Here is a 12,334-nt window from a genome sequence, read left to right as displayed (position 1 = left end):
TTCACCTCGGACTGACCACAGCCGTCCTTCACCTCGGACTGACCACAGCCGTCCTTCACCTCGGACTGACCACAGCCGTCCTTCACCTCGGACTGACCACAGCCGTCCTTCACCTCGGACTGACCACAGCCGTCCTTCACCTCGGACTGACCACAGCCGTCCTTCACCATGGACTGACCACAGCCGTCCTTCACCATGGACTGACCACAGCCGTCCTTCACGGTGGACTGACCACAGCCGTCCTTCCCGTGGACTGACCACAGCCGTCCTTCACCTCAGACTGACCATAACCATCCTTCACTGTAGACTGAATGCTGTTGTGGGATCAGCACTAAGACATTTCAGGAGAAGAACCAGAGGGAATCTGAATGCTGTAGCTCTAGGACCTTTCTGATGGCTGTACAGATTACTTCCAAATCCCCAAAGTCAGAAACAGCCACTACAATCTTACACAGCACACATCACCTCGAAGTTAGAGAAATAGGCTAGAGAGAGTATGACGGTCTGTCCGGACCTTCTTTGAAGGTCTAATTACTTATTTACTTACTCTTATTTTCTGTTTCATTCCAGGGTAAGTGGCCATGCCTTATTTTTCAGACAAGATGTAACCTTGACTAGCCTGGAACTTACTATGTAGCTCAGGCTTTGACCTTTCAGCCATCCTCCTGCCTCTGCCTACTTAGTGCTGGGGTTACAGGTGTGCACTATCACACCCATATGGGCATAGTTTTTTAAACCTCAGGTTTAAACGCTGAAGATGATATGTATTTACTACTTTTTTTCTGTTTGGTTCTGGGTTTGAACCTGGAGCCTGTGCACGACGGACAGAAACTCTACCACCGAGCTGCGCCCTCAGCTCCCATTCTCTTTTCATCAACTGGAAGTTATCAGGGATCCTGCCTGCCTCCCAAACTTTATTATGTGCATGATTTATCACTATGCTGGCAAAACACAGGGACCAGTTACAGAAAATCTGATTAAATATTTGAAACAGAAACACAGTTTTTCTTAAGAAGTAAATTTCATGAATAAGAAATCAAACATATACAATCAGCAATGCCTCTCATTCTGGATCAGAATAGTGCAGTAAGCAGACAGCTCTTTAAATTTATAGAACAGTTTTGAAACTGAGACTCATATAAAACACAATTATTGTAGTGCTGGTTTAGATACATCCAGAAGCTGTGGTCTCAAAGGACAGCTTTTAAAAATGTATGTAGCTGGGTATGGTGTCCTATGCCTATAATCCTAGTGCTTTGGAGGTAGAGGCAAGAAGATGGTGAGTTGGGGGCCAGCCTGGGCTATCCACTGAACAGTGGATAAATGAAACCAGATGGAAGGCTGGAGCACAGCTCAGTGGCGGGATGCTCACTTAAGGTGTTCAAGGTCCTTGGTTCAATCCTCAGCTTCAAAAAAAGAGCGCTGTGCTACTTTATGTATTTTCAACAGGCAAACTACATCTCAAAGCTCCTTTTAAACATTAGATAGCAACAGAGTACATGGAACATGGGGGTTGTAGAAATGGCACAGCATGCTTAACGCAGCACAAGGCAGGGCTCTGAGGCAGTGATATGGCTGGGTGAGCCAGTCCATCATCATGGCCCTCAGTTTCTTAGCCAGCATAGCTAGAGTTAAGCTGATCAACTTGTGCACACATCCCAGGGCAGGGGCTATAAGGGCTCTGAGCAGGGTTAAAGCTCTTCCTTATGAGAAGAGGCAGGCTTGTGTGGGAGGCGCCAGATCTTTTTATTTCTTTGCCCTTTTCCTTATTCCTGCCTAAACACAGACTTGTAATTAAAGATGAAACAATTGCCTCGTTTCTTTGGGACAAAAATACAAGTGGAAAAGAAAAAAAAAAGATGTTGCTTAGTTCACTGAATTGTAGGACCTTATCCTTGCATATTAAGGAAAAAAAAGATGCAAACAGAATCGAAACAAAAATAAATTGAAAGAGAATTTAAATCTTTCTCTGTTATTTTCAGCCAAACAAAACTCAAATATAAGCTTCTTGGAGTAAATGAGTGTGCTGGCAATTAATATAAACACCTCCCAATGACAGTGAGCACAGCTTGCACCAAGACCTCTTGGAGGGGGGAGAGGGAAGATGGCTCAGCAGTTAAGAGCATCGGCGTTCTCCCCCAGGATCTGGGTTTGTACCCAACACAAGCATGGTGGCTCACAGCAGCAGTTCCAGAAGACCCGACACCTTCTTCTGGGCCCTGCAGGCACCAGGCACACATGCGGCATACAGACATGTACACATGTAGCATACAGACATGTATACATGTGGCATACAGACATGTGTGCAGGTGAGACACCCACACATTAAATAGAAATAAAAAGAACTCCTAGGAGGCACAGGAAGCAGAAGAAACAGCCATTTCTGAACAATAAACGGAGGAAACAGGCCATCCTGAGAGGTGCTGGGTCACAGGAAAGGAGTCGTGATACAGGACTGTCAATGTCATCCCTGAGGGACGTGGGTTCAGAAGGGAGAAAGACAATCCTTCCCATGAGGACTCAGGGCAAGCTAGGAAGAGGTAAGCACACAGTGTGCACTTATCTAGTAACTGACCCCTGTCACACTGAGCCCGATCCATCATGAAAGGGCAGCACAGCAGGAAGTCTCCTCAGCAGGAGTGAAGCCCCAGGTGTTCTGGGGTGGGGTGGGGGGCAGATGGAAGGAGTGCCGAGGCGCCAGGCAGCCCTCCTAGCCACTGCTAATCCACCTGAATCAGACTAACTGGTCTGGGCCATGAGGGCTGAGGTGAAGTAGCTATGGCTCTTCATGACTTTCAGAGCAACTGCAGTCACTCAGGACTAAGAAGTCACACTGAAGCAATCTCATCAACTGAAGCTGCAGGAATGTCTATCCATTTTCTCAAAGTTCTTCCGGCAGCCCTGGCAGGGGCAGCCGCATCTCTAGGACACTGTGTGGCCGGTTCTGTGGTGAGAGCAGTGGCCATCAAGCCCGACCAGGACATGGTCCTGGAAACCAGAACCAATGCATGATACTCATCCAATCTTCTCAAGCATGCAATTGAGCAAATGGACGTTTAGAAGCGTTTTAACTGACAATTCTAGATAATTAACAAAGCATGTGTTTGTACATGAAATTTGGGGGAGGGTTAGAAAGGGGTTAAGTCCTCTGTAAAAATGTCTTCTTGATGGGCTAATCTTTGACAACTAAAAGACTCTTTACATTATCTAGCTGTGGATGTGATGACTGGTTGTCAGGTTCCCCGGTGACTCAAGAGAGATAAATGGCTGACATGAGAGGTAAATCACACACAGAAACACTTTTTTTTTTTTTTTTTTTTGGCATGTAACCTTTCTTGCCTTTCCAAAGAACATCTGAATTGTAGCAGGCCTGTTGTATTTTTCACATGCAACTTAGTTGCCATAGTAATTCACTTTCATCTTGAAGTTTCTCTGCCATGGAAGACGGCTACCGTCTGTTTACTATGCTCTGACTCACTCTGCTGCGAGGCTCCAGGATTCCTGGCCTTTGTGTGTTCATACGGTTCACACTCCAGCATCTGTTGGGGACCCCAGATATAATTCTTTCCTCTCTGATTTTTCTGGAAATCACAGTGCCGAGGTCTGAGGGTGTTGAGGAGACGTCGACGTGATGCAGATGGGCTCAGGGAGGAACAACACTTAGGAAATAAATCAGAGACCAGCACGACAAGGAAGAATTCCTCAGTTCGGGGCTGAGACAGACGACTCAACATGACTGATAGGAAGCAAATTTCGTAAAATATCTTTCCAATTTCAACTAGAATTATAGGCAATCTTAATCCAAAGCAGAGGAGTCATATATTTAGATGCTTGCTGTATTCTTCAGACTATAAAAAGGAAATTTCTAGCTCTCGAGGTTGCAAAGAAGGCTGTCTTAATGTAAATGGATGTGCTGCTGCCCCAGCGGAGCTCAGACAGGATGAAATGGAAGCAGGGCTGGATGAGGCTGCAGGCGGCCTTCCTGGTGCCGATGCCGATGCCGATGCCGATGCCGGTGCCGGTGCCGGTGCCTGCCTCCTGAGCTCAGTCATCTGCAGGGCCCGGTCTTTAGCAGTTTCCTCACATACACTTAGATCAGCCACACTGAACAAATATGATGTCCAATTTAGGTGACAGATAGAACTCCCTTTAGTTGCAGTATCACAAGAGCGTTGTCAGTGCCGTCAATGAGAGTTACCAAGTACCAGGCACTAGGAATCTTCTAGAGACCAAGTCCATCACGATATTGAAAAAAATGTGTATTAGAAAAATCCCTATCTTCAATTTGAGATTTTCTGTGGTCCTCTATGAAACAATGGGCCCATACACAGAGAAAATATTTAAATATTATAAATGACCATTCGAACCATAAACGTCAATTTCTCTACCCACCCTTGTCAAATAAAACCTTCATCTAGAGGCATTAAATAGGAGACAAAGTGGAATGGCCTCCAGTTTCTCTTTTTCTTTTCTGTGCCTCTCCCTTAGGACAAGAGGATGAAGGCTACTTTGGCAGAGTGGTAAGCAGCAGAAAGAAGGGAAACAGCAAAGGGGGTCTTAGGAACCATAGCCCGAATAGGCAACCTATGTACACAAAACTGTTCAGTAACGGAAGGGCAGCTGAACCCGGTGTGGACCTAACTGTTCAGGGAAAAAGGCAAACAGGCTCCAAGGCCACACCAAATGTGTGAGCCTTTCTTTACACGCTTCCCTTTCCTCTGCTTGTATTTTCACCTGTGTGTGATCACCGCAGGGCACAGCGGTGTTTCAGTCATTCTGTGCCGCATTATCTTGTATAGGGGGCAGGTCTGTGGGATTTTTTCCCCTATTAAAAAAACAAAAAGAGCCGGGCGTGGTGGCGCACGCCTTTAATCCCAGCACTCGGGAGGCAGAGGCAGGCGGATTTCTGAGTTCGAGGCCAGCCTGGTCTACAGAGTGAGTTCCAGGATAGCCAGGGCTATACAGAGAAACCCTGTCTTGAAAAACCAAAAAAAAAAAAAAAAAAAAAAAAAAAGAGCTTCATCACAGACCCATCAAGAATATCCTCTGGGGGACTGGAGAGACGGCTCAGCAGTTAGGAGGCCCTGAGTTCAATTCCCAGCAGCCACATGATGGCTCACAACCATCTGTAATGGAATCTGATGCCCTCTTCCGGTGTGTCTAAAGACAGCTATAGCTCCTCTGGGCTAGCCCCTTCAGTCTTAACCTTGCTGTATACATGTATATATTCCAACTGAGGACTTAGTGTTTTTGGGTCATTCACTCCATAATCTGGGTTTATTTAGGTCCATCTATTGATACTGGACCTCCTTGGACAGCCTATTACAATTAAGTTTGTTATTTAATGCATCATGCGCACTTTACTTACACTACCCCATGTATGCATCAATTACAAAACCTTTCTTTCCAAGCTAATATAAACATTGTTAATTTCGCTGACTATCTGACTCTTAACACAGTATCTCCATCAGCAGGCAGGCAGATGATCAGTCTTACACTAAGGTGAAGAGGGACTATAAACTAAGACACAACAGATCTGGTTAGTTATTATGACGGGCTTTTTATGTGGTCAGGCCTCTGAAGATTTCCTGTTATTTAAATTTTAATGTTTTTAAAATGGCATGGAAATGATATAATTACTACTCAATTACCTACTTCTAGGGCACATTCCAGGTAATTTCTCTTTCCCCTAAAAGTGAGTAAGTTCTGGCTGCCTGAGAGCCAGGCAACAAGGACCAGATGCTTCTTTTGCTGTCACACAGCCTTGGGGGCGTGTCCTACCAAAGGAAACCCCTGGAAGCTGAAGCAGGAGGCAGAGCAGAGAAGGCACCTCAGGGCTGGCCCTGCTGCCAGGCTCCCAGCTCTTCTTCTTCTCCCATGACAGGCCTGTGATGGGAGTCTGCGATGGGGAGGAGGGGGTCCGGGTGCTGAGTGCAGAGACTGCAATAGAGCTCCTCTTGGCTGTCACCCCCAATCTCCCAGGCCTTGCCTCCTGTTCTCTCCCCTCTCCTGTCCCTGGCTCCTTGTCTTCAGTACCTTCCCTGAGTCTCCATGGTGCTTCCTTTACCATCCTTCAGCTCTGCGCACATTCCTTCTCAGAGAACCTTCTCTGACCACCCAGTCTGAAACGGAACTGTCTCTCCCTTCTGTCTCCTCCTCTTCCTCCCCTCCTTCTGACTTCCAAGAACTTAGCATACTGTAAGCATGCTTGTTTCCTGCTTGTGTCTGTCTGTCCTCAGTGCCAGCTCCAAGCATGCAGAGCTTGGCTTCTCCACTCAATGCAGTACTCCTTAGCATCTACCACAGGATATGATCCACAGAAAAAAGCTGTTTGTTAAATGAATGAAAGAAAATGAAGGGACAGGGGGAGTGGAGATCATCTCTCCAGCTGCCTTCCCACGATGTGTCACAGGCACTTACCCATGTCAGGCACACTAACAGGACCTGGAGCCCAAGCACTCTCTCTGCCAGGAAACCTGGCTCTGCCTGCCTGCCCAGCCAAAGGGCAAGGGAAGAATGAACGATCTTATCCACAGCACACTATGTATCACAAGAAGAATTAAGAACATCAACAATGAAGACCTTTGCCTGAGAAGTCCCCAACTGAAAAGAGATGTGTTTTCAAAGCTTATGTGATAGAGGGAAGTGGGTTTCTAGGCTCCCAGCTCTGCAACCTCCTCTCTGTGGAGCACAACTCTGGGCTTGGTAGCACTTGCTCTGTGGGTGGCTACAGACACAGTGACTAGGAAAGCCAGTTTGTTATCATGAGCAGTGGAAGCTGTGGGTCAAGTGCTACTGACTAATCAACCCACAGCTGGTCCATTACCCATCCCCAGGGAAAGGGGCCAATGATCTAGTTTCACATCAATAAACGTCTATCTGGGTACATCATCCGCCGTAACTGCAGCCTGCCAAGATACCCAGTGTTGTCCACGGGCATTGGTGGCCAGGAAACCTCCTCCCTTTCCTCTTAATAATGTCACAGAAGAGGCAAATGCAGTCCCTGACAACATAATGTTAGCTTCACCGAGACGTGTCTCTCTGAATGCTTGGCTAGTTAGACATCTCTCTGGCTGAATGGATTTTCTTACTGGAGAGACAATAGCTGGGCTTCAGGAAGTTAGAGGCGCCACACTGTGCTGAGATATACAATTCTGCCTCTGGTTGTGTGCCTGCTCATCATCTCTCCTCTGAGTCAGGAAAAATGAAATTGTTTGCAGGAACCATTTTCATCCCACACTTAGATGAGACCAGGTGGGCCCATTCTGCCTGCCCGGAGCCCCAGTAACACACTTTTCTTGAGAAAGAAAGTCAGAATTCACGTCTTTGGTAGCACTGGAGGCCAGGGTGATCATGCCCCAGGACAAGCCCTTGTTCCTTTGAGCTATCACCATGGCAACCACCTCCTAGGGATCTGCTGGATCTAAAATTGTCAAGTTCCTCCTAACCCTGCTGTAATCCCCTTCTGTCTGGAAGGCTACCTCAGGGCACACGCAACCTGGTATGAGCAAAAGTGAACTCTGAGCTGTCTCCGGCCTCATGCAGCAAGCAGACAAGGCTGAGGGAGGCTCTGCAGCTGCTGGCGGTGCCTGATGGGGGCATGGATGCCTGTGGATGTGCCTTTGGGACATTTTCTTGGGTTTTTTTGTTTTGTTTTTGTTTTTGTTGTTGTTTTCTGAGGCAGGGTTTCTCTGTGTAATCCTGGCTGTCCTGGAACTCACTCTGTAGACCAGGCTCGCCTCAAACTCAAGAAATCTGCATGCCTCTGCCTCCCAAGGGCTGGGATTAAAGGCATGCGCCACCACTGCCTGGTGTGACATATTCTTAATTACCAAATGACGTGGGAAGGCCATCCCATTGTGGGCAGTGCCACCCTTGGGCCAGTGATCTAAGTTGTATAAAAAAGCAGCTGAGCAAGCCATGAGGAGCAAGTCTTGTCAGCATCCCTCTGTGGACTCTTCTCCAGTTCCTGCCTCCAGGTTCCTGCCCAGACTTCCCTGGGTGATGCAGTGTGACCCAGGAGTTGTAAGCTGAAAAGAATCCTTTATTCCCCAGTTGCTCTCAGCCATGGTATTTTATCAAATCAATAGAAACCTCACTAAGTGAGGCTCAGAGGATGATGGGAGGCTGGACCAGTATTTCCACAATGAATTCAGGAAGAGCCAAGAGGTAGTACAAAGGGAGTAAGATTGTACGTGATGAGATCAGCATGATCGGATAGCAAAGGCACAGCCTGACCACAGCAGCTCGGGCGGCCTGAGGACGAGACACCAGAGACCAGGCTGTAAGTCTCTAACAGTGCAGTCCCTGGGGCTTGCCACCCTTAAGCAGGGGTCAGGAGTGGTGTGGTGGGAAGAGAGGGTCACGTGGCAAAGCGGGTAGAGAAGTGACACCGCAGAGGTTTCACTCGGACACCACCATGAGACACAGGAGACAGAGAGCTCTGGGAGTTCTTAGGAGGCAGCACTGCTGGAACTTCAGGGCAGTGGGGGCAATAAGAGAGGGCAGCAAAGCCAGGGAAGGCCTTGTGGCTTTGGCTTGCTGCAAAGCTGTGTGGAGCCACTGCCCTGACTGTGAATCCTGGGAGAATGCTGAGGAGAGGTAAGTGGGGCGGGAAGAAAGGGCAATGGAATTTCACTGTAGCTGCCTTGGTCTAAGACACATGGACACAGACACTGGGGTGCAGAGGAAGGGTGTCCGGTACTAGGTGAGCAAATGAGATTCAGAAGCCATTAAAGGAGAGTGGACAGAGGTACTAAGTTGCCTGTTTGCTTCCATCTTCATTGGTAAGGAGACTGGCCCTCAAATTAGAAATGGCAGAACAAACATAATAAAGAGAAAATTGAAGTCCCAAATAGGTGAAGTGAGAGAGTGTGTCTAGTCAATTTAAATGACTTCAAGTCTTCTGGCTCAGACGAGTTACACCCCAAGCCTGCTGCAAGAAATTGCAGATGTAATCTCAGAGGCACGATTGGTAATCTTCAAGAAATTGTCGGGAAGACAGTGGCAGAAGACAGAAGAGGGACAACTAACTGTTGGCACATTTGTGAGGAGGGACAAACTGTAATGGGAGATGCAGACAGCTTACATCATCCATGACTAAGGTCCTAGAGATGCTTACTAGGTAGACGGCAGGACCACAGTAGTGAGTGCACACAGCTCAGGAAGCGTCAAGAGGATGGCTGTGCGCTCATCCAGCCTGAGAGCTCACCCCTGCCCCACTTCATCTCCTATGGTACTCAGCCTGTGATGCGGCCCTTGATGAAATGGAGCTAGCTGGCATGAAGTAATCTAACGGTCTCCATTCAACATATCCAACCCCGAGTCCTTAGCACATGTGGAAAACACAGAGCAGCATTTAGCTGTGGTGGTTGTCCCAAGTGGCAGGAGGCCTGCTTCTGCTGCACTGCCTGACGCTGTTCTCCTGTGCTGGCTCCTTCTTCCTACAGACTAAGACAAGAACAGGGAAGAGAAAGCAAGCGTAGAGAAGCAACAGGAGAGGGGCAGTCATGACTGCCAGTGCTACACCCTCAGCAGACTGAGGTAGACAGGCATGTACTGTTTCCCATGTGAGTTCTTCAGAGGCGCCCTTAGAAACAAGGGTGAACATGGATGGGGCGGGGGGCGGGGACGGACGGTAGAGGATGGTAGGGGAGAGGAGGGGACAGGATGGGAGGGAGAGAGCATGAGAGAAGAGGACGAGAAGATGGAGGGCAGGGGGGTAGAAGATGGGCAGAGAGGGGACTCTGATGGATGCTGCCAGTATCAGACTTAAAACTAATAAAAATCCCAGAAACCAAGCAAAGGTAAAGCTCCTTTCGTAAAATGAAATGGATCAAGAGGGAACTCAAGCCCAAGGACACTCAGACGACTGTCTAGAACCAGGCTTCATACTTGGGTCTCTTTGGTTCACATACACAGTTGTTTCCTGAAGCTGAAAATAGCTTTTTATCCATATCACCTCTCAACATCACCCTGTAAGTCTATCATCTACACACACTAACGCTGCAGAAGGAGCAAGATAATCGGAGGCCTCTCATCCAGTCCTCCCCCACTGCTGACTTCAGGTCTGCTTTTAGTACTACTACGTTTAAGTAGTACCAAGTGGACAGCGAGTACCATTGCCCTGTCTCCTTCCCCAAAGCTGTCAGGGATTATGTGAATTTTTACTTTTTAACTAACAAATGCACAGAAATCTTACCGTATTGAGCCAATCATGTATGGCTGTGCCAGCTGAACCACAATGGCACCACTGCCCAGCTGGTGGCACGTGTAGCCAGAGTCCCAGTCATAATTCTTAGTGTCCCCATTCAGCAAGGCATTCCGGCTTCGACTGACTCCTTCAATCACACTGGCACAATCAGCGATCGTTGCCACATTCTCCAGGGGAACTGTGGAGCCAAAGCACAAGAGCGGGCATTAGGATAAGATGAGCCAAACACATCCCTATAGCGTGCTTGGAACAAAATTAATTAATTAGCATCTCAAGTCAACAATAAAGGGGAACTATAACCTCTCCATTATCTTTAGATAAGAGTTTCCATGCCAAATAATTAAACAAACAAAAACTGAACTTCAGGCTGAAATATCTGAACCATATGTAGCAATCCATTCTTAAGTATTTCGTTATGAAGAACATGATAACAGAATGTAGAGATCCGAAGAAACTATCTAGCAGGTCAGATGGATTTCCCTATGGTTTCTGGGGCTTTGCACATTCCACGCAGGTATTCTATCACTGAGCTGTGCCCTGGCCAGCGCCCAGAACCAATAAGTTACAGCTTCATACATGTGCAGTGGAAAACATAGCCATCCAGCAGGACAGGGGCCAGGACAGGGGTCCAGAAGGTGTCTTTTCTAAACACATAATGGGCTCCACTGTTTGCTGTTCTGTGCATAGCCATACAGGGGCTCCTCCTTCTTTTGTTCAGGAGCTGCTGGATCTTGAAAAAACCCAGCAGCCTGACTCCAAGTCTCTCTCTATACCTCAAGTCCGCATCAACCTGCTTATTTATAAAAGAGCTCCCACAAAATGCTGGCTGTTCAATAGGATAGAGGCTCTCGGAAACAGTAAGATGTATATGATAAAAGACAAGGGCATGGGAAGCCCGGCCGTGAGGCTTGGGCACTCCCCTCCCCATGATTACTTTAAATGGTCACATCCTCAGGAGACAAGTAGGAATGCCAAGTTGTGTGCAGCCCTGTTCCCGCTGCTCTGGGAGGCTGCAGAACTTTACCTCGTTAACCAAGCTCCTTATCCAAACAACACAGATCTCAAGTCATTTCTTTAAGAAAGCAAAGCACAATCAGTCTCTGGGTCTTTTTTTTTTTTTTTTCCAGACAGGGTTTCTCTGTGTAGCCCTGGCTGTCCTGGAAATCACTCTGTAGACCAGGCTGGCCTCAAACTCAGAAATCCCCCTGCCTCTGCCTCCCAAGTGCTGATAAAGGCTTGCGCTACCACTTCCTGGTCCTAGACAGAGAAGGGGACCCTTGGGGTTAGCTATGTAAACACCATCGTCTGTCCTCAGAACGTCTTGAAATCTGACCCAGGTACAGAAAGTCTGGCCACCCATGGCAGACAGATTACAATGAGGCTCCAATAGACATAAAAGCTCTTTTATCTGTTTTTCATTTTTCAGGTTATTATTTTTATTGTTTTAAAACCATATTAAAAATTTTTCATACAATATATTTTAGTAGTGTTCTTTCTCCTCTCTCAAGTTAATCACATTACAGGGCTGTGACAGGAAAGGTTTGTCCAGAATGTCACCATTGAGTACACCAACATTTAGAGGTGACTTCCTACATTTCAGCAGAAAGTTCTTGGATTATTAATTCTCCTAGAAATGCAAGCCCCAGCTTGTCTACCTGGCCTGACTAACATATAGGATCAAAATGCATCCTTCTGGGAAGAGCTAGTGAGCGCCCCTACCTGGCTGCGACACATGGACAGTGCGCAACTGCTCGCCCTGGGAATGGGCCACTCCCCATTTAGAACATTCATTACTGTCTTTCATTTGAGCCTGATACATTTATTAAAAACACCATCTGGACGGGATTCGGCTTTGTGCTGCATCTCCAGTCTTCCAGTCTCTTGCCTGATCCCACTGGAATTTCTGTCCCAATTTGCGTCACTTTGTTTACAAACCCAAGCTGCCAGAAGCCATCATCTTGCGTGTGTCTCTGCCTGGGTCTCCACTGCCATCCTCAGCTCCATTTCTATTACAACAGCCTGTGCTAGGAGCAGGAGACATGGGGAACTGCTTGGGAAGAAATTACCTTTCCCCTCCATGCACACAGCAATTCTGCTCAGACAAATTTAATTTGCTGCTTC

At 47.4% G+C, this 12,334-nt stretch overlaps 1 protein-coding gene across 3 annotated transcripts in view; it reads right to left on the bottom strand.

Annotated features, from left to right (window-relative positions):
- Btbd9 (BTB domain containing 9) overlaps positions 1-12,334 on the bottom strand; it is a 351,932-nt gene that overhangs the window by 69,317 nt on the left and 270,281 nt on the right. For all 3 annotated transcript variants that reach the window (XM_021186356.3, XM_021186361.3, XM_021186357.3), the window contains exon 8: positions 10,202-10,391. In XM_021186356.3, coding sequence (XP_021042015.1) covers positions 10,202-10,391 — 190 coding nt within the window. The remainder of the gene's footprint in view (positions 1-10,201; positions 10,392-12,334) is intronic.

The sequence above is a fragment of the Mus caroli genome, unplaced genomic scaffold, assembly GCF_978045245.1.
Source record: "Mus caroli unplaced genomic scaffold, Mus_caroli_1 scaffold_18, whole genome shotgun sequence".
NCBI classification, from domain to species: Eukaryota; Metazoa; Chordata; class Mammalia; order Rodentia; family Muridae; genus Mus; species Mus caroli.
This window is presented reverse-complemented; position numbering and strand designations above follow the sequence as displayed.